The sequence below is a fragment of the Odontesthes bonariensis genome, chromosome 14, assembly GCF_027942865.1.
Source record: "Odontesthes bonariensis isolate fOdoBon6 chromosome 14, fOdoBon6.hap1, whole genome shotgun sequence".
Taxonomy (NCBI): Eukaryota; Metazoa; Chordata; class Actinopteri; order Atheriniformes; family Atherinopsidae; genus Odontesthes; species Odontesthes bonariensis.
In genome coordinates this window covers 20,083,780-20,105,290 of record NC_134519.1, presented here as the reverse complement: position 1 = coordinate 20,105,290, position 21,511 = coordinate 20,083,780, and the positions used below count along the sequence as shown (strand labels likewise).

The 21,511-nt window shown below is 38.1% G+C and overlaps 3 protein-coding genes across 3 annotated transcripts; 1 reads left to right on the top strand and 2 right to left on the bottom strand.

The window, feature by feature from the left end:
• Positions 1 to 318: 318 nt before the first annotated feature.
• cdc20 (cell division cycle 20 homolog) lies at positions 319 to 4,569 on the bottom strand. The gene is made up of 11 exons (XM_075482286.1): positions 4,522 to 4,569; positions 3,915 to 4,125; positions 3,672 to 3,808; positions 3,496 to 3,592; positions 3,269 to 3,394; positions 2,927 to 3,123; positions 2,734 to 2,828; positions 2,389 to 2,620; positions 1,976 to 2,101; positions 1,735 to 1,852; positions 319 to 745 (listed from the first exon to the last, which is right to left on the bottom strand). Exons 2-11 carry the CDS (start codon positions 4,102 to 4,104, stop codon positions 567 to 569), a joined length of 1,497 nt encoding a protein of 498 aa, XP_075338401.1. The 5' UTR covers positions 4,105 to 4,125; positions 4,522 to 4,569; the 3' UTR covers positions 319 to 566.
• A 1,582-nt stretch (positions 4,570 to 6,151) lies between these two features.
• Positions 6,152 to 9,221, bottom strand: LOC142398325 (uncharacterized). The gene is made up of 6 exons (XM_075482285.1): positions 9,013 to 9,221; positions 8,000 to 8,182; positions 7,646 to 7,903; positions 7,420 to 7,518; positions 7,155 to 7,172; positions 6,152 to 6,808 (listed from the first exon to the last, which is right to left on the bottom strand). The coding sequence occupies exons 1-6, from the start codon at positions 9,077 to 9,079 to the stop codon at positions 6,723 to 6,725; spliced, it is 711 nt and encodes a 236-aa protein (XP_075338400.1). The 5' UTR covers positions 9,080 to 9,221; the 3' UTR covers positions 6,152 to 6,722.
• Positions 9,222 to 13,722: 4,501 nt separating this feature from the next.
• ppp1r7 (protein phosphatase 1, regulatory (inhibitor) subunit 7) lies at positions 13,723 to 19,913 on the top strand. The gene is made up of 10 exons (XM_075483405.1): positions 13,723 to 13,816; positions 14,480 to 14,575; positions 14,795 to 14,850; positions 15,096 to 15,161; positions 15,385 to 15,515; positions 15,603 to 15,765; positions 15,900 to 16,016; positions 16,108 to 16,212; positions 16,328 to 16,414; positions 17,622 to 19,913. Exons 1-10 carry the CDS (start codon positions 13,777 to 13,779, stop codon positions 17,796 to 17,798), a joined length of 1,038 nt encoding a protein of 345 aa, XP_075339520.1. The 5' UTR covers positions 13,723 to 13,776; the 3' UTR covers positions 17,799 to 19,913.
• Positions 19,914 to 21,511: the final 1,598 nt, after the last annotated feature.

The window sequence follows — 21,511 nt, the reverse complement described above, 5'->3', positions numbered from 1 at the left end:
TGTGGCATTCCAAAGTGTTAGAAACGCAGCCAATGCAACTGTACGGGGCCCAATTTGGAAAATATAAGAAAATCGGTTGTTTTTCCACGATGTGATTCTCAAATTATCATTTTACGCAAAACCATTCCTTTAAAAAAAAAAAAAAAAAAGGGCCAAAAATGTATTATGATTTAAGAGGTGATCCACCAGAAGAGACCTATTTGAGTACTGATCCAAAAACTAATCTCCAAAGATGTCAAATCAATTAAATCAGACAAGTCCAAAAGTTTGCAAAATGACAGAATCAATATCTGTAAAATAAGAGGAAGGATGTGGGAACTATACCATTTATTTATAACCCATTCCAATGAATACATTGTATCTGACAATAAAAGACACGGGTTATAAATTCATCAACAGGTTATAAAATACAATTTTACCACCCCTGCAGGCCTCAACTATTGACCAACAACCCTTTATGCCAACAAAAGGAACAAAAACTGGGTGGTAATCTTTATTGTGGATTAAATAAAACATTAGCACTTCAGTCACCATAAAAAAAAATAAAAACTTTAAGACTAAGCCAGTTATCTGATTGACTGATGAATGACACCGCTAGTGGGCTTGATCATCCTCTCTTTAGCTTTCGTCTTGACAGGATCCATTTCAAAGCTCTTCCACAGACGAATTGTTTCATCTCCAGCAATAGACCCAACAGTAGAGAAGTCCGGGCTCAGAATCAGGTTGAGAACTCTGTCCTCGTGACCTAAAATATGAAATCATTTTAGATTAAAACAGGTTAAGAACAGCTCTTCTTCGAGTAAAGCCCCACTGAAACCTGGCATTGACGTGCACCTTGGATGATCCATTTCACAAGTTGACTTAGTTCATAGCATTAGAATGAGTCACCATTGAGCTATTGTGATCTGAACATCCCTGCCCTTTTTACAAATGCAGTGGCATCACTCCCTTTTGGAAAAAACAAATAGGCCTTATAACTAGTAGCAATGCCTTTCCCAATGCACATTTTTCCAGAGATTGGTTATATTGGCAGGCAGTTTTTTGACTTGGTGGTAAACATGGATTTAGCATGGACCATTTCTGATGTCATTTGATTAGCGAGATAGCTCACAAAGACGGCTGATCGCAGACTGAAAACCGTATAGACTAGAGGGGTGAAAATAAATTTAAAAGGCATCACCTCTTTTACATAAACAGGATTTTTTTTTATTTAGAGAAAAAAAAAAAAAAAAAAGGTATATATATATTTTTTTAAATTCACTCATTTAAATACTTTGAAATGAAAATAAATTGTGATAGTGCAGCTTATTGTGTGTATCGAAAATTACCTGCCAGGGCAATTGTCACACCTGTTCTGATCTCATTGCATTCATGACCTTGCAATTGTTGCCACAAGGGTTTAATTTTCCTTAGACATGACGACTCATTAACACGAGCCAAGAAAATAAATAAAATAAAATTTCCAACCATAATGCAGTACATCAAGTCAGCACTGCATCAGCTTTTATGTATAGCGTGCCATTTGAGCAGCCAGTTAATGAAGCACAAGACTCGTGTTCACGGCCGAATACAGTCGAGGTCACCTCTGAATGTGGTTAGAATAATCGACTCAATGAGTCATACGCGTTTAAACTTGGAGCAGTCAGTTTGTGATCAAATCAAAAGATGCATGTCAATGTTAGATTTGAATGTAGAGAATTAAAAGTAGAGAGATCAGTTCAAACGGTTCTTTACCATTGAGCTCTGCGACTTTGGTAAGAGAAGGGTACTTCCAAATAGCCACATTGTTGTGGGCATATCCATGAGCAGAAACCAGTTCCTTGTAGTTGGGCGCAAACACCAGTGACGAGATCTGAAAGGTTTCAAGCAAGAGGTGTGTTGTAAACAAAAAAAAAAAAAAAAAAAAAAAAAAAAAAAAAAAGCATCCATGGTCATTTCAGGGTAACAAAACTAAGGGATTTGGAGCTACAGTTACCTGGGACTGAGTGTCAAGTGAGCTGATGCATGAGCCGCTGTTTACATTCCAGATGCGGATGTGACGGTCACTGGTCCCACCTCCAGACGCAAGTATATTTGACTGCCAAGGACACCAGGCCAAAGCCTACAACACCACACACACACACGCATGTTTTGACATATTCAGTCGTGGCACAAAAAGCATCTGCACTTTATTATGACAGCATTATAAAGAAATTCTATAATTCAATTCAATTCATTTTTATTTATATAGCGCCAAATACAACAAATGTCATCTCAAGGCACTTAGTAAGTCCAATTCAAGCCAATTGGAATTCAATTAATTAATAATAATCATAATTCATAAAATAATCCAATTCGTTCATATAAATATATAAACAAGAAAATAGTTAAATAATAAATAAATCTCACCTTGACAGCTCCCTGATGTTCACTCAAGCAGTGGACCAACTGATCGCTGGAGCCACCCTCCTGCACACGGGGCCATAAACACACCAAGTTGTCATTGCCTCCGCTGGCCAGGTATCGCCCATCAGGGGACCACTTAAGGCCACACACCTCTTGTGAGTGAGCAGCAAGTGTGGAAATGTGATGGTTTTCCACCCTGACGTCGTGATGGTGGATGTGTCCAGATCTGGACCCACTGGGGGATGGAGAGAAAAAAAAAAAAAAAAAAAGTTGAGTAAATATGAGAAGTTTTGAAGAAGAGGCATTTGTGACCATTGGTTTCACCCTTTTGTGTCAGATCAACTGTACCTGGAAAGAATATGCACATTCCAGCTCAGACTTCCAACTCTAGCTGTGTGGCTAGACATGATGCGCAAGCGCTTCCGAGATATAACGTCCCACAGCTAAGGAAAACAAAGAGTCATAATTTGAAACGCATACAAAAATAAATCCTGTCCTGTATCCTCATGTCCAAATGTGGCATTTCTAGCGCCACACTTACTTGAACTTTGCAGTCACTGGTGCCAATAGCTAGATAGCTCCCCTCTTTGGTCCAAGATACTGAGCAGATGTAGTCTTCTTCGCGTTCCAGCGTCATCAGAAGATAGATGTTTCCTTGAGTAGCATCCCACAAGTACACACTTTTATGAAGCCCCACAGCAAGAATGTTTTGACTGCTCCAGTCAAGCAGATTTAAATCTGCAGAGAAACGTGAACAAATGTGTGTTGGGAGACAAAAATGAATCCATTTTCTTCTGAGAAATTAATAGATTACCGATGTTCAGTCTTAGTGTTCTTAGGTTGTTCTGACGTGAGTGGTGTCAAAATGAAATGCTCAACTTACAAAAATCATTTCTAAGATCGGGGGCGTCCAAGATTTTGTCGGCCGTTGAAGATATATATCTGGTCTTTAACGCAGAAGCAGGGGTTGTACCCTGACTGTAGAGGACTTTCAAGTTGTTTTGATAACCTGAAAAGGCAGACCAAGACTTAAATTATAGGACATATTAGAAAAAAATAATAATAAAAAAAAAATGTGTACAGCAAATCATGTTGATGATTGCACACTACCTTCTGGTGCATTAAGAGGTTTCCCTCCAAGGTGGAGGATCTTTGCATCGTCAATGTTGTATCCATTCAACGACACAGACCAAGCTTTCTGGCTTGCCTGTAAACACAGTTGGTATGGTCAATAAAATACCTGATTTATATACAGGTTTGGTGAGGAAATGTACCACATAACTTACCAATGAAGCTGATGCGTTTGGGTCAACCGGCTCAGTCTCCTTTGTAAGCAGGAAATTTGCCACGTCCATTTGTTTGCCGTTTCTAATGGGAATGAAGCGATCGCCCCCCATCTTCGAGGGCGTTTTTTTGTTTTTACCTTCAATAAAAGGACCAACGGGACGTTATTGCAAGTTGAATAAGAGACCTCAGAGCTCTTTTCGGCGTGTCTTGAAGTGTCACAAACACAAATAAACCAACGTTACCTGGCGTTTTGCTCGGAGTTTTTGATGAATTCAGCGACACATTAGCAGACTTTCCGGGTGACAAACCGTTCACGGCGGATATGTTGGATGAGCTGGCCTTCCTCTGCCACCTCGCCATGGGAGCGTTTGTGATGGGCATGTCCAGCTTCAAAATACTGTGGATGTCGTTTTCAAACCCAAAGTGCGCCATCTTATCCACGTTTTCACAGACCTGGGCATCAAGGCAAAGAAAATGTAGGCGCATCAGGGATCAGATTTTCTTTGACATACGTTTTAAGCGTAATAGAAAGGGCGACCCACGCTAATGCTAAATGTTTTATGCGTTTCTGTCAACAGTGGCTGATAATTAACTTGTCTTCTTTGCATTGCTTAATTGCATCTACCCAAACTCAAGTTTTTTAAAAACCGCTAACTCGGCATGATTAAATAAGTCAGTTGAATAAGCTAAAGGAAGTGGGATTCACATTTCCCCGTGTAACATTGTCGAAAGGAAGTATTAAAATTAAGAAGCGCAATTACTACTGTGTCAATGACCAATAAATAGAAACATATTCAAGGTTACTGAAGTATCAGATAGAGAACTCCGAAATCAACACAGCGAGCTCACCTCTAGGAGAAAGCGTGGATCACAAGGAAGAATCGTTTGTTGTTCTCTCTCGTCTCTTCTTTAAAAATTTGAATTTCGCAGTGATGACGCAACACAATTTAAATGCGACACAGCGCTTCTATGATTGGTTCATTCAAGAGTCCGCAGTACTGCTATGGTAACGTTTGCAAACGCGTTAATCTGATTGGTGAATATCAGGGACGTCATTTCCTGAAATTAACGCCGGGACGCGAACCTCGTCATTTAATATTTATCGCCACCTACTGCTCAGATATTATATTACGGCTTGGATTTGTAAAATAAAATAGAATAAGATTAAATAAAATGGGCGAATTTCCCCACTAATTAAATAGAGTAAAAAAATGTTTAATCATGAACCATATTAGGCATCATAAATCAATGACCCATCCTCATGGAATTATTTTTCATAAATGTATTATTTGTAAAAGTCATGACATACACCGAAAATAGTTATGATGAAATACTTTACCATCAAACTAAATAAAACATTTATTTGCTCATTCTGCTTAGTTTGAGTGCAATAATTACATTGATAACATTAAATGATCAGATGGGTGTGCTTCATAACCAAATAAATGATAGCGGTATGAACAAATGGATAAGCAAGTTGCTTTAGAAACCCTTATGTATGCTTCCTAAGAAACAACAGATAAATCAAATGAAATGATAATAATAATGATCATGACGTTAGACAACATTATAGTTGTTAGGATCAATTGAAATTTAAAGGTAAAACTTGGCATTAAGTTTTGGAAACAAGGGAATATGTAATCACTTTTAGGTGGGTTCTGCTCAAAAACCATCTTTGTCAACTTATTTGTTAAGTAAGTTAACTTCAATATTTGATCCTTAATAAGTTTTTTTTATAAGGCAGTGGGCTAACAGAACAGGTCAAATGTATATAGATCTGAAAATGTAGATTGCAAGTTACTGCAACACTGAGGCCATTTTTTTTTTTAGTCAACTTTCTCAAATAACACTTACGGTACTCAATGGTCAACAGAAACTTGAGCAACCATGGCACCGTCAGCCTCTCTTCTCCTCTTGGAAAAGGAAATAATTAACACATATGTGTGTCACAAATAACACATTTACCTCAAAAGCACTAAAAACAGGAAGAGTTATGTCAATTATTACCTTTTATAGCTGAAGTTGGAATGATTTCTACACATAAATGACCATTTTGGTACTGAATGACAAATTTTAAAGGAGGCAGTTGGCTTCTTGGCTATTGACTGTACTTAAATAACAGTCAGGCTCAAGACCTCAGAATCAGTCTACATAGAGCTAAACATTGATGGTTCTAGTCAAAAACCTGGACACACGACCTTTTATAAAAATGGATGAAATGTGTCCAGAAAAACAAAACAAAAAGGATTACTAGCATTGTGCAACACAATTTAGTTTTATCCATAAAACACCAACATTTACAGAGAAATCAAAATTTGTTCAACACAAATTTAATATATTACAGTTCACCCTAACCTAATTTTCCATGTTCGGACATTTTTCTCTCAATGCACGTTTTTTCCAAAAATCACTCCAAATCCTCCCCTTTTGTCCACTCAGCAACAAGAGAGAAACATCACTGAAAAAAAATGATTCTCAGTCCAGAAATGACTTATTTTTAATGCGCCCGAAGAAACGTGCTCCATAGAAAAGTAAGACAGAATGGAACAGGTTATATCTTCATAAAAACATATTCTGGAAGAGGGACAGTGCTAACAGAAAATATTCATCCAGTGTTGGCACAGTTTCAGTAAAGACAAAAAAAAACAAAAAAACACAGACATCAAATACTGTTCAAACTAGAGACATTTTCACAAATGATCTTAAAAACAGATATAACATCATGGAAACATGAGGTATTAACTTTAAGAAACTTCTACATTTCTTCAGGCAGTGGGTATACAGCATTTATATTCTTGTGCATGGGTGAAAAAAATATTTATTATAATATCTGTGTAAAGTGTGCATAAGAATAAATAAATGCATAAGAAAAGTGCATGACAGTGCTGCTGGAAATTAAGCCCACCAGCATTTTCTTTGGTTAATTACATTGGATTGCTGTAACAAAGTCAAGCTTTGGTCACATTCGCGGTACAGCGTCCCCCCACGGTATGTGGTTGCAACAGTAAGTGGATGTCGGTTTGCAAACATTATTCAGCTGACGCTTTAGATTACAAGCTACAGTAACCACTGCCTTTTACATCTGGAGCCATGTTGTTCATGTCTTTGGGGTAATGTATAACTGAGCCGATGACACCTGAAAGGAAAGGGAAATAAAAACCAAATAGAGTAAGCTTAGCGTACAGATGCACAATCAAGCCACAAATAGATCACACAATTTGTGAGGAATCGAGACAGTGTCTCATGTGTAAATTGTTGATCTGGCAACTGCACTGATAAGTGAGGTCAGATTATACATAAAATTGGGTGCGTCAGGACTGACAAAAACCACATGACATGCCTTCAAGCACTATAAAATGTCCTCATCATCCAAAAGGGTATGAGGAGTATATTCAATATTTAACTTTTTATCAATCTTCCAAGAAAGTCAGCTGAGAAGTGTTCAGAAACTAAAGTGAAACGCAAGGATTGTTGTTGCTTACCTCCAGGGAGTGTTGAACCTAAGAAGAGTGTGGAAAAAGACAACACATGATCGACTATAAGTAGGAGATACAGTACAAATAATCATGTGACAAGTTATGCTACGTTTTGTGAGCATGACAGAGTCCAACTTTAAAGCAGGGGTCAAAAGTTAGCAGACAATAATGTGCTATACTTCTGTCTCATAAAGGCTACATTTGAGGTGTGATAACAGGTTGTACAATACAATGCATTATCCAAAAATGGGAAAAACTGTTATTTTCTTACCCCAGCTTTTGGAGACAAGAATACTGACAGCAATTAGTCCAATAAATGCCACAACTGCCAAGATTGGAACCAGGAAACGAGGCAAAGGAATTCCTGGAGCTACAGAGTAAGAACAAAAACCATTTATAGTACTGCATCCTTGCACCACCACAGTCACGTTGGACAAACTTGTTTAATATAGTGTAAGCTACTTTCTTAAAAAATACCCAGAAGAGAAACACCGCACCTGACTGTTCCTCAGAGAGCCGGAGTTCTCTCATCAGCTGCACACATCCTTCCAGCAGGCGGGTCTTCTCAGTCCTTGTGCGCTGCACGTCCTGGTCCCAAAGCACTTTGAGGGCCACTGCTTGAGGCTCATGAGCAGTCCAGGTGTCATTATGGTTCAGAGTCAGATACACCTTACCATCGTACAACACGCGGTCAGTCCAGTGCAACTGAGGCCCTTCTAGTATGCATTCTCGAGAACGAAGTATTGTGTGGTCATCTATGGAATTGACAAAAATAAATGAATACCCATGAGATTGGATCCAAGTTGTGGTGGCGCGGTCATTAATAGTAGACTACCATCTAATTGTCTTACTCAGAGCTGGAATCTGGTTAATGCCAATACTAGCTGGCAGAAGTGCACCAACTAAAATGGTCTGGATAATGCTGTTGATTTCCTGGTCCGAGCTGGTAAAAGAGACGCCATTAAGAAGAACCTGCTGTGTGACGTGCTGAGCTCCAACGTTTCCCCACTGCTGGATCTGAACTACGATGGCATCTGTAAAGGGCCAGAAAAGAAGGAAGTTGTATTGCTAATCCAATAGCCGCCCTGTCTTCAACTTTCATTTGTGGTTAAAAACAAAACTAGAAGCAAAAGCTGGCGCACGGTGCAGAAGTTCATTTTCACAACGATTATAAAGCTGCAAGTCGCACATTTATAGTGGAGAAATTCAAAAAATGCATTTATCAATACACACACACACATTTATATACACACTGTGATAAAACAAAGTTTTTAAATGCAAGCCGTTTTGCAGCAGTACAACTTGATGAAATCCACAAGCCAAGGGAAAAAACCCTCTCTCGACAGTTTTTGTTGACATTGTCCTGTCAGATGGCCTCACCCTGATGTTTAAAGGGAAACATTGTTTTGTAGGCACTTTTACATGGCCCTAGCTCATTTGTAGGACTCAGTTACAAATAATAGCCGCGCAGCTTTAAATCAATTACTTAAAAATATATTAAACGCGCATCATAAAAACATAAAATCAGAGTTTAAACAACCCTGTCCGTGTCAACAAAAACCGAACAGGCAGGTTTTAACGCGCTGTATTTTGTTGGTCCTCCTTCAATAAACTGCCCGGTTCAAAGTTAAGGTGTAAAAGACTAAGGATTAAAAACCAATCTCAACCAAACGATTGGCTTGAATTTATTAGCAGCAGGCCAGTTTGTGTACGGTTACTGGGCAACGTTAATGGCTAAGGTGCAAAAAACCGTTTTCTTCGTCCGTTTTACAGCTTTATAAGACATTCTTACTCGTGCAGTCATTTGCTTCAAAATAATGCAATGCAACAGAACAAAAACAACAAAGGAAGAGACAGGTCTTACCGACCGGAGAAGGAACAGCCTGCGATAAGTGACACCACAGTAACACGACAATACTACGAAAATGCATCTTTCTGCTTGCTTTTAGGCAGCTTCGGTTTCAGAGAGAGCTCAACCGTAAAATGTCGAAGCACGAATGCGTCAAGCCATTTAAACAGCGCTCGGATGGTCGTCACATCTGTTCAAACTTTAAACAGAAAGTACTTGGCAGCACTCCCCCTTTTGCTTTTAAATTTCCCTTCATATGCAGCTTCTGATTGGCTGCTGGAAAGTCCTCACTCACAGGCTCAGTAATGAGTTATCTGCCCTGTAAAGGTCTGAAGTCTGAAAAGTTGTTTAAAGATGGTGAATTTAAATGGTCCCCGAAACCCTCCTATCAGTTGTTAGAAATTAATTCAGTTAGTTCATGCCATGGTTACATGGAACCATGGCAGCAATACCAGTAACCTGCTGCGAACAGGGGTCCAGTTGCATTCAAATCGGGTTGAACAATATAGTGAGTGACAATTAACATTCAGTGTTTCAGGTGCTATATCCTAGTTCCTTTGTACATAAAAAAAAAAGATGTTATAAAAATGAACGTTACATCTATCTCAAAATTAGGTTTTTGAGATTCTGAGAGACTCTTAGTGGTAGAGAGATGGGCTTTGTATTTGTTATCATTATAGTACCTAAGGAAGCCATTAACACGTGATACGAATAATGATTATCTCCAAATATAATACATTGGCCTAATTAGCTGCTGCATGGAAAACTACTACTCTTACTTTAACTGCTTAAGTTTCATTCTGAAAAATTCAGAAGGAGTTTTCAACAGTTCATAAGTCAAGGTCAACTATTCATGACCTATTCTGAGCTTGAAGGAATTTGCAGTTTATGGCCCCAAAGCAAAGTTGGGAGTGTTCTGATTAAATTAAACTGATGCAGCTTGGCTAGCAGCTTGTACCTATGGTAACTTCATGGCTACAGGTTCATCTGTCGATGAAGTATGATTGTAATATGTTTGTGGCTTTCATAAACATGACATTTTCATTACATAAAGGCATACAACACACGAACCTCACATAAAACTATGCAGCCTGCAACCTTAGCTTATTCTACACTGACTATTATGACTCATACTCTTTAACATCTACTTTACAGAGGCATGCAGATTCTGCTTCCTCACACAACAAAGCGAGATGTAACCGCCCACAACTGATGAGCCATGCAGCCACATAGTTTACCCACGACACACAAATGTCACTTCTATTTTTAAAGTCAGAATGTGCAGACAAAGCTCTCCCAGTGTTATCAGTTATTTCTCGAAATGTCTTTGTTCAATCCATTTTTCAGAATTAGAAATCACGTTTCTAAAAAATGGTAGGAACAGATTCTGCCGTTTCTAAAAAGTGGTAGGGATTAGTGCAGTTACTGGCACAACACCATTAATATTCTGACAGCCTTCTCATCCTTGGGTCAATAATCCTACAGTAAAGGCTGATTTATGGTCACCTACGGAGACGGAGTTTAGTAATAACACTACAGGCAACGGTTTGGATTCAAAGTAAGGCAAATCAGAGACGTTTTGCAGCAACTCGTCAGGAAGCAGGAACAGAAACTTTCCATTCTTACATTCATTCTTTACATTGCTGCACCATAACCCTAGTCTCTGTTTCATAAATAAAAATCACATTCCACTCATGTCAACTTCCTGTTAGCTCACACTGAAATTCACTTTCTGGAATGTGTGTGAGAAATGCGCACATTATTATTATTATTTTTTTTCCAATGATCCTTCTGTTCTTTATCTCATCCCTCTTTTTCCTCTACAAGTGCAGTGGCCATGGTATATATTCCAACCCTTGAGACTGCATTTTTGCGTTAGTTTGTACACAATCGAAGATTCTGTTTTTTGTTGTTAACCTTTCAGAAAAGTTCATTAGTAAATGTAACTTTCAATGATTCTGTGCTGTTTGGCTTCAGAAGATATTTAGCGAGTGGCCCAGTTAGGCGAAGACTTTATTCAACTGTTATCCTGACTGACACAATCTGTTGTTTTTATAAGTCTGATAATCAAGAACACTTTGTTTGGCTCTTTCTCCCCATCAGCATATGCAAATAACAGCTCACATATGAATTACACTGTTTGTTCCTTTTTTTAATCCTATCTTCGCTTTACAGAAGAAATAAAAGCCCTTAGGTTATCAGAAATACGACACAGGGGCAAGCTGATGATATATTTAGAGCTAATTTCGGCAGTAACTGCAACTGCGGTAACATTTGTGTTTAATACTGGAAACTACTTTACCTCAGTTGATTTGATTGGACAGGAACCCAAGCTCAACACAGAGTAATATAATACTGTGTGCACCCTCTCACTCACACTTGCAGACAATTTAGAATCACCAGTCAACCCAGCATGCATGTCTTTGGACTGTTGGAGTAAACACGAGCCCATGCAGGCACAGGGAAGACACACAAACTCCACTTGGAAAGCCCTTCCTGTATTTATGTTTATGCATTTAGCAGACACTTTTATCCAAAGTGACTAAAGCCTTCTTGCTATGAGCTCACCGCTCCACCACTGCACAGCCCATGTAATGTCATTATAAAAAAAGAATTTTATGGGGCTAATGTTGTTATCTTCAAGTCCCTAAGTGTATTGCAGGACTATTCCAAAAGTGAAAGGTATGCAGATGGGAAGGGATTGTATAAACATGCTGCTGTGAGAGTACAGTGAGGGGGTTTTAGGAGTCTAAAAAAATTTCTTTGTGTAATTCGATCTGGTTTTACGACTTTTACAAAGTGAAACTATACCTAAATATATTGTTTCCAGAAGGATACAGACAACCAAGAACATTTTACACAATAATTTACACTGATTTTAAAGCTTTTGTAGAAATCCTTGAGAATGTTTAGAACTCAAAAGATGTTACGGCATCAAAGGGACTAAGCAAGGAAGTGTTTCAAGAGCTGCTTTGTCCCACTCTTCCTGCAAACATTCAAGGTATGCAAAAGTACTGGTCTTTGTCGCATTTTACGTATCTAAAATTCTCCAAAATATTCTTGTTTGGGGACAGGTCAAGACTGCAGGCAGGTCAGTCCAGTAATTCTACATTCTTCTCCTGCAGGCATGCCTTCGTAAGGTGGGCAGAATGTGGTTTTGCATTGTCCTGTTGAAAAATACATGGATGTACCTGGAAAATATGTGATTTTTGAAGGTAGCATTTGTTGCTCTCAGTGAACTTTTCTGCATTAATGCTGCCATAACAGAGTGTTAATATGCTTTGCTAAGACCATTGAGATGTATACCATAACAGAGCCTGGCTGGCGAACTTTGTGATGGTCCATCCCAGATTAATCTGAGCTCAGAGAAATCAATGTTGTCTCTGGACAGGAATAACTTAATGCTTCTCTTGTGCACAGCAAAGTTTTGAGAGGTATTTGTGAATAGAACTCATTACTGTAATGCCTTACAAAGGGTTTCACACAGCAGACCCTGATAAGCCTATGTGGAGTGGTTTATCAGTTACTGATGAATGACACCCTTGCCCTTTAGACACTGAAATCTGTTTTCTGAATTCTGAATCCTGAATTCCCTGTTGATATCATAGAGTGTATTATAATTTTTCTCTGGGGAAAACTTTTCATTTGACTTATTTTGTCATCCATTTGTTGACAAACTGGAAACCATATTTGTCATCATGGTGAAATGAAGTCACACAGGATTGAATGCTAAAGGGTTATGATATGAAAAAGAAAATGAGCATTTCCAGCAAATGATGCTAAATATTCAGAACACAGAATTTTTGAAAAATATTTATTTAAAAAAGACTGTGATGAAAGATCATGCCCACTCAGAGCTGAGCTTATACCATACAATTCATATAAACAGATGGATAAATTATATGAAAAACATTTTCATAACATAATTTTTATGTAAACTTTATACAAACTACAAACTTTAACTGGCAGACAAATATGTGGCCTCCACAGGCCTGCGTTTGGAGACGAATGCACAGCATATGTCCCCATAAATCTTCAGAACAAGTGCAATTCTATCTCCCATGGAAAATGGAAAAAAAAAAAACAGTTAGAGAATACACACACACACACACACACAACTGATATCACATTATGTTGAGATCTGATTAGCAGTATCGAATAAAACAGAATTTCCTCCCTTTGTCTGGCACCATGCACGTGTAGGCTTGTTGACGACCACAAAGGAGCAAGAAAGGAAAAAAGCAGACATTAAAACATTTTCTTCTCAAAATGGCACAAAACAAGTGAGCTATAAACCACCAGAGAATGATGTTATGTTTTGTTTTGGAGCTTTGTGGCATCACTTTTCCGACTGATCTCAATTTCAATAACATGACTGACTTTGGCTGCTTCCATATCTTAGAATCCACTTCAATTAGTTAACATATTGTATTGAGTGAGTTGATAATTCTGTCTGATATAAAGTCATAGTTCAAGAAAAAAAATTCTCCCAAAACACAGATATGATTGATGTGTTTTTGTTAGGAGAACACACGAGCTCTACAGATTAATTATCACTGATCTGTTTACAGTGAGTGCTTCATATGCATTTAAAGATTAGCAGTAGAGCACCTCATTATAAATGGTTCACGAGTTTATGGGATGATTTTAGTCTTTTAAAAAAAGTGCTGACCCAATGTACGGTTTCCAATGTGTGGCAGCAGCGCCCCTTTGTGAGTCATGGCAGCACGAACCTCCACCCGATTGGACGAGCGGTTGTCAGGAGTGTTTAAAGGAAACATGGCTTCTCAGGCTGTTGGAGAGCTTCAAGATATGGAAGGTGAGTGTATAAATATCAAAACAAGCCGACGGTGTGTGACTGTATCAACCGGGGAAATTAGTACCCATTTAGACACGGTCATCTAGTTTAATATGGACCCACTTGGTGACTCACTTTTCTTCTGACTGACCAGACCCTCATCCTTGGTTTAGCTAACAGGCTAACAACAAGACGTTAGCAGACGTTATTTATTTAATGTTTAGTCACTCTGAATTTGTACTACTCATTTACCCCAGATGCTGCTCTACCGCTGTGGAAAACTGTTCTTCTGTTTTGTACCGTTTGTGTATGCATTTAACATGTTTAAAATTTTGCTTGTTGACCTGTTAATATTGGTTCGGTTAGCTACCTAGCTACGTAGCATGGTTAGCAGTGTGTGTAAATTGATAGAACTTAACCTTTAGCTTGCAAACTGGTAAGACTGGAAAGGTAGTTTAGATCCCATTCCCACTTACTGATAGTTAGAAGTGCTTGTTTGTGCACAATCATGATTTATTTGATATATCTAGCAGGCAGATATGCTGATTGTCTCCCCAGTGAACAAGGTGGAGCTGGTTCTGGGCTCTGCATCATATTACATGTGCATAATCTAAAAGTGTCACTGATGTATAAACGGACTAAAGCCCTGCACGGTGAAATAAAGGTTCTCTTTGCTGATTATAGTGGACCGAAGGGGTGAGTCTGAGGAGTCTGGTGATGATGAAGTCAGGAGGAAGAGTATCAATGGCGATGTGGACCCCAACCAGCCCTCTGCCACAAGTAATTCATCATCATCTCTTGCACAGAGACACAAAAAGCACAATGTTTTTCATGTCGGATTGACATGGATGCTTTAAAATATGTCAAACAGTAATTGGTCCTTCTGTGTGGTTGCATTGATACTATTATCGTTCTATATTGCTTTAATGAAGCCTCTGTGTCAATATTTTATATAAGAAAGTATTATCTTGAAGTAATTTATTCTTGCTGTCACTTTAGGTAAAGAAGAATCCCCCGTTGATATGGACACTATAACCTTGGACCCAGAAGAAGAGGTTAAAAGATGCTTTGATTACCTCCTCCTATAACCACCCACCTAAACTAATGAATCCCTTTCTTGTATTTGGAGTTTGCAAATTATATATATTTTTCTTTGAATAAAGATTTTGTTTATTAATTGTTGCTGTATGTAAATCAACATTGTTGCAGGGTAGGGCATGACGGAAACAAATCGCTCTGTGCACTTGTAGTTGACACCTCATCCAAGTTGTCTATGTTTTTTTTTTGTTTGTTTTTCCAGGATGTTGATCTTGTTCATTGTCGTATTGGAAAAATTGAAGGACTGGAGGTGCTACAGAAGGCTCAAGTAAGTAACCTCAATATGTAGGTGCCACTGTCATGAACTGAAGAAGTAAAGGTGGGAGTGCAGTGTGCACAAACAAGGTTTTCTTTTCTTTATTAAATATTTTTTTTTATTTTTATGACCAGAAAGCAAAAAGCAGCATTTTCTTTCGACCATACTTCAACGTTGTCCTATCCGAGAGAACGCATCATTTAACTGCTTTGTTTTCATCTCTTTGCTTATCCAGACGCTCTCCTTACGACAAAACCTAATAAAAAAGATTGAAAACCTCGACAGTTTGAGCTCACTGCGGGAACTAGATCTCTACGACAATCAGATCCGCAAACTGGAGAATCTTCACTGCCTCACAGAATTGGAGTAAGTCTGGAGAAAGAGCTCTCATATCGAATATTCTTTTAATTTATTATTATGGTTTATTTATTTTTTCTTACAATGAACCCATAGGCAGCTTGATGTGTCGTTCAACGTTTTGAGGAAGGTGGAAAATTTGGAGCAGTTTACTCGGCTGAAGAAACTTTTTCTGCTTCACAACAAAATTGGCACCATTGCCAACTTGGACCACCTCTCGGGTCTGGAGATGCTGGAGCTGGGCTCTAATCGCATTAGGGTGAGGCAAAAGAGGATTCTGTTGCAGTGAGAATTAATGGAAATATCACAAATATGTGTACTGAATTGCATCATTTGGGGTGGGGAGCCATGACTTCAACTTAAGGCGTGTCTGTCATTTTGTAATGTCCACAGGTCATTGAGAACCTGGATGCACTTCCATCTTTGCAAAGTTTGTTTCTTGGTACCAATAAAATAACGAAGCTACAGAATCTGGACAGTTTACACAGCCTGACGGTTTTAAGCATTCAGGTATTGCACACTTGTAGAGGTTAATAACAAGACTAGTTTGTGTATATTGAAACGGCAGTAAGTAATAATTTTTATGCCCATCCCTTCGCAGAGTAACAGGATAACTAAAATGGAGGGGCTACAGAACCTTGTCAACCTGAAAGAGCTCTATCTGAGCCACAATGGCATTGAGGTCATTGAGGGCCTGGAAAACAATGTGAGTTATAGAAAACATCTGAAAAAGACTGGATACCAAATGGTTCAGTTGTGCAAACGTGTTAACAATAGTTTGTTCTGGACATCCAAACATTTAGTTTGTTTTCCTTTCCCAGAAAAAACTCACCACGTTGGACATCGCTGCTAATCGAGTAAAGAAAATTGAGAACATCAGCCACCTGACAGAGCTGCAGGAGTTCTGGGTATGAATTATTTTCTTTTCGCCGAGGACCTTTAACTGCCATAATCTAGTTTTTTGTTTTGTTTTATTTAGCTAACTGATAAGTTGATGTTGAATTATTAAGATATTAAAACAGTTCAATGTTATTAACAGGTGAGTATGCAAAAAGCCTTTTTTTATGGCAGATAAATGGACTTGACACTTTAAAAAAAAAAAAAAAAAAAAAAAAAAAAATTACAATACTACAAGTAGGGGTCCTACCCTCCCAAATAGTTTATTATATTCAACTTCAAGGTAACTTTGGGGATTAGTGAGCTTCCCACAGGTCAACATGCCTTCAAAGGCTTTTTCTCTCGATGTATTTCACTCTGCAGTTTGGGACGCTGAAGTGATGTAATGGCCATCCAAATCATTGCCTTTGTCCTTATGTTCATGAATTTTAAATGGCCTTGTTGTTAATCTATCAGTTTTCTGCAGACTTTCCTTTTTATATTTTAAAGAATTGATTTTTATTTGATGGTTATCCAAACTAATTGAGGCACGTATACAGAACATTTCTCGGCACCGTTATGCTTCATTTGAAATGGTCATTAGGGTGGGTATTTCTTTTCTGAAAATGCTGCGCCTACCTCTGAACGTGATCACGATCTGATGAATATTTAATTGCTGATACAATATTTGATTGCTTTATTCTTGTAAGTCTTCACAAGCGTGAGCACCTCCTTAACAATTGTCTGAGCGCCTGAAAATGAAGCTAACTCAACCTTTGAAAGCAGGGGAAGGCTATAAAAGATGTGGCGGTGCTTTCAGACTGCAATTTGCGACATCTTGCTTGTCATAGTGTGAGAATACCAAGAAGATTCAGAAAAAGCTGGATGTCTACTGGCCAGCTTTACAGGAAGTAAACCCTCACATGAATGCAGAGGCACTCTGCCCTGAACGTTTGGCACAAGAATGGTGGGGTATCAATCCACTGGGCCTTGGTGGAGAAAACAGGGTTTCAATGGAGGTATCGTTTGTCCTTTGCAGAGCTCACATTCCTTTTTTTTTTTTTTTTTTGGCCTAGTGATGCTCAAACATTTACGTATAACTCTGTGTGGTAAATGTTGGATTGATTATTTGAGTTTAGATCAAGACTATTGTTGTAAAACTTTTTTTTTTTTTTTTTTTTTTTTTAATTCAAAGTACGATAAGCCTGATTTCCCTGTTGTCTTTGAATCTTCCTTCAGATGAACGATAATCAGATCGACAACTGGTCCGATCTTGATGAGCTGAAGAATGCCAAGACTCTGGAGACGGTCTACCTTGAAAGGAACCCTCTACAGAAAGATCCGCAGTACCGAAGAAAGATCATGCTGGCGCTGCCCAGTGTGCGCCAGATCGACGCTACCTTTATCCGCTTCTAAACTGCAGTGTACGATCCACCTGCCGACCTCATAGTGCCCCACCACCACCACCACCTCCTCCCTGCCTGCCCTGCCTACAAAAACACAGCCTCACTAAATCTAATGTAGTCACTCCACACACAGAACACATTCCAACAGGAAACTCGCTCACGGTATGCATGTATGCACTCATTCAAACCTCGATCTATGCTGTTGTGTGGAAGCTTTTATTTATTAAGATGGAACTGTGAAAATTAAAAACTGCCCCACGCTCATTTCCTCATTTTCCCTCTGGACTCTGCTTCTTTTCTTATTTTACATGTGAGATCCAGCTTGGATCCCCAATCATGCAGTGACCATCAGGAAAATGGGGAAATCGATCTATTGATCACATTATCGAAGTTGCCATGTTAGAGCAAAAGGTGGCATTATTACTATTTTTAGGGACTTTTTTGGGGGATTTATTTCTATTGGTTGGACAGAATTATGCCGTTGTCTATGTGATGAATAAAAGACCAATTCAAAGTTGAGATTAAAGAGAAAGTTGGTTAGAGAGGAAAAAAGGAAAAAAAAAAGTTACTTAGTACATATTTAGATTTTTCTAGTTTTATTTATTTTTTAATTTTTTTTCCTTTTCAGGCTTCAACACATTTCAAAACAGTCCTGCTCCCCCCCGGTGTTAAACTTGACAGTGAGAGGCACGTCTAACTTGAAGCCTAAAGACATTTCGCCGATTTAAATTAACTCCATAACTGATGTATTGCTTACATAAACCGGCACAGCCACCAAATCCGTTGGTCACCCAAACGCTTTGCAGCTCATAGATTCATTTGCTGATTAGCGAGAGTGACCTCTGCAGCAAACGAAAACTAATGAGAATGTAAAAAGTAAAAAAAAAAAAGTTTTTGTAATCAGTGGTACGGTCTTTTTTTTTTTTTTTTTACTTTAAATACATCACTGATTTACAGCTTTTGTTCTCTTTTACTTTTAAAAAAAAGAAAATATCAGAAACTTTATGTGAACAGGTAACAGTTAAATGTAGATTGTATTTGAATAGAATTTATATTCTTATGGATCTACTGTTCTCACAAAGTGTTTACTAATGTAAGATAAGCTACTTCATGTTGGCAGACAATTTCTAAGCACATTTGGGTATTTAAAAAGATTCAAATGTACAAAGATCAGGGGTACTTAATGATATGAATTTGTGTAAATTTATTGACTAGTTGCCATTTTATTGCTTAGATCAAACAGTGAGGTGATCATTAAATTAATTACTCTGATGGCCTCCTGTATATAATCTCTGGATGCTCATAATTTACCCGATGTTATTGCTAAAAAAAAAAACCCAACAAAGTTGCATCTCTTTTATATGTAAAATGGTTCCCCACCTCAGGTCTGAAAGGTCACGTATAAATATAATAATGAAGCATCAAAGTTCAATGCATTAGTTTAGATGAAGAGCATTAAACCAGGTGCTCTCTCTGACCTTTGTGGTCTAATAACTCAAATTTTTATAAATCACTGGCCTTTTAACAATCAAAGCACCCTAAAATGATCATTGATTTCCCTTTATGGGCAAGGAAGACAAATATATAAAACCTGGTTTATATTGTAGAATAGTTCTTTTTTTATATATTAGATGGTTCAAACTTTTTAAATTAGGCTTTTTAGTGTTCATGTTAGTGACCTCATCCAAAATTCATTTGTAGATCAATTATGAGCCCACACGAGACTATTGGCGAGAAGGTTGTGCATTCCTGTTTGAAATGTAATTTTATGTTATTTTCAGATCAACTGAAATGAGTCTGCTTTTGGCCGGTGGAATTTGAAGTGCCACGCTGTGTATTTGTGAATCTAGATTGGACATCTCATGTCGTAGAGCCAGTGCCATCACCACCCTCCCTTTGTAAAGTGAATTATTCAACTGTTACATTTACGCCAGGCAACACAACGGATTCGTGTGAGTTATCGAATTAGAATAACAAAATGTCTTTTGCCACTGGAGGAGCCTATCCATAAACTGCTTTCAGCTCCTTGTCAGAACTGAGTCTTTGGGTTTTTGGACTTGGTCGACGCTGTTTTCAGACTGAATGTATTATGCAGATAACAATAAAAGGACTCTTAAGAAGCGAATCTAAGTGATTTTAGTTCATTCAATTTACATGACTGAAAATAGTGCATTTTATTGAAGCTTGATTCAACATTATGTGATCATATGGCTAAGTCTTAAAGCCTATTCGTTCATGGCTATTAATACCCAACCAAATAATATACAACTCTGTGAGACTGGTAGCATTGCAGAGTTTAAAATAACTGAATTAAAGTTGTTGGTCTAGCTTCTTTATTTGTGGAAGTGAAATTCAATCTACATAAAATGAAGACCAGCTGAATTGCGTAAGGAATTCGTCCCCTCGTTGTTTATATCATAAGTTGGCAAATCTGCATGTTTAAAAGAAGACAAATGAAGGAAGACCAAATGGAAGTTTGTTCACTCAAAATTTGACCCAGAAAAGTAGTTATATTAACTGTAGTAGCAGTTCATCTATTTTTGTTAACTGCACTTTGTTTTGTGTTAATGCTCAGGATACTTCAGATGTTTGGTTAAAAGAAATGCTGCTGGTACCCATTTAGTTAGGTTTTCATAGAAAGAATGGGCCTGTTGAGGATTCATGCACCCCATAAGAAGGTAGGCAGGTATAGGACCAGCATGCACCTGGATGGGTGTCTGTTGTTACTTTTTACCAGGGCAAGAGAAGCAGCAGGAGAGAGTTTGCTTGCAATGAAGTAATAAACCACCAAAACCCACACAAATTGTGACAATGGACTTTTTTTTTGCCTGCGTACAGACTGCATCCATGGTCTGTGTTTACCGCATGATACCCTCTGAATGTTTGTATTTCAAATAAAAACTGGCACAGCAAATGGTGTCAGGTACCATTAGGGCTACCACAATCACCACAGCACAACATTGTGGGGAAAAGAATTTAGAAAGATTTGAAGTCAAATCGAATTAAAAAATGTGCCATACAAAGAAAACAATTTTACAGCGTGTACCGGCATAAAAATCCAAATGTACCTTTTTAACACGCTTTTTACAACCACAGTTATGATCAATAACAGTATACTGACACGCTTAGTCACTAAGACAAAATTTTCTTCAAACTGATAGCAACCAACAGGAAATGTAGAAAAGTCCAAGGTGCTGCACATAGCCTATAGTCAGAACTGTAGAGTCATGTATTACATCTTGTGAAAAGTTGTTAAAAAATACCAGAAGATAAAAAAAATGTACCAATCTGTTAAATTTTGAAAAATTCGCCCTTTTTCCCATGTTTCATTTATAATGCAGATTTGATTTATTCCTATTTACAGTTAACTTTCAAGACTGACATTTTTAGAAACCGATCTTCATGTGGCCATGTGGGCTGAAAACAGCAGCCACAAAAATGAACACCCTCTGAAAAGGCGTCCCATTTTGGAGAATACACAGCAAAACCTGACATATGGATGTTGAATATTATGAGCGCATTTTGTCTGCATTTTGAGGAATCCCTAACAAGTATTTTATACGGTAGAATAAGTTACCAGATGAACTATTACCATATAACATCATATAATGAGCTGTAAATCGGTTAAAAAAGTTCACTACATTACCCATGATGCAGCACCTGCTTGTGGTTACGCATGTGGCTCGCGCCGCGCCACACGGTGGGGAAAAGACGGCGTAGCGC

What these genes read in the sequence shown, in the direction of transcription:
- cdc20 (XM_075482286.1), bottom strand. Translation starts at nt 4,104, where the DNA reads ATGGCGCACTTTGGGTTTGAAAACGACATCCACAGTATTTTGAAGCTG. An exon ending in CAAACGCATCAGCTTCATTG is followed by an intron (nt 3,593 to 3,671) that starts GTAAGTTATGTG and finishes CTGTGTTTACAG; the next exon opens with GCAAGCCAGAAAGCTTGGTC. An exon ending in AACATCAGGGAGCTGTCAAG is followed by an intron (nt 2,102 to 2,388) that starts GTGAGATTTATT and finishes GTGGTGTTGTAG; the next exon opens with GCTTTGGCCTGGTGTCCTTG.
- LOC142398325 (XM_075482285.1), bottom strand. Translation starts at nt 9,079, where the DNA reads ATGCATTTTCGTAGTATTGTCGTGTTACTGTGGTGTCACTTATCGCAG. An exon ending in GGCTGTTCCTTCTCCGGTCG is followed by an intron (nt 8,183 to 9,012) that starts GTAAGACCTGTC and finishes GGCCCTTTACAG; the next exon opens with ATGCCATCGTAGTTCAGATC. An exon ending in GCTCTCTGAGGAACAGTCAG is followed by an intron (nt 7,519 to 7,645) that starts GTGCGGTGTTTC and finishes CTTACTCTGTAG; the next exon opens with CTCCAGGAATTCCTTTGCCT.
- ppp1r7 (XM_075483405.1), top strand. Translation starts at nt 13,777, where the DNA reads ATGGCTTCTCAGGCTGTTGGAGAGCTTCAAGATATGGAAG. An exon ending in CACTGCCTCACAGAATTGGA is followed by an intron (nt 15,516 to 15,602) that starts GTAAGTCTGGAG and finishes ATGAACCCATAG; the next exon opens with GCAGCTTGATGTGTCGTTCA. An exon ending in CAGAGCTGCAGGAGTTCTGG is followed by an intron (nt 16,415 to 17,621) that starts GTATGAATTATT and finishes ATCTTCCTTCAG; the next exon opens with ATGAACGATAATCAGATCGA.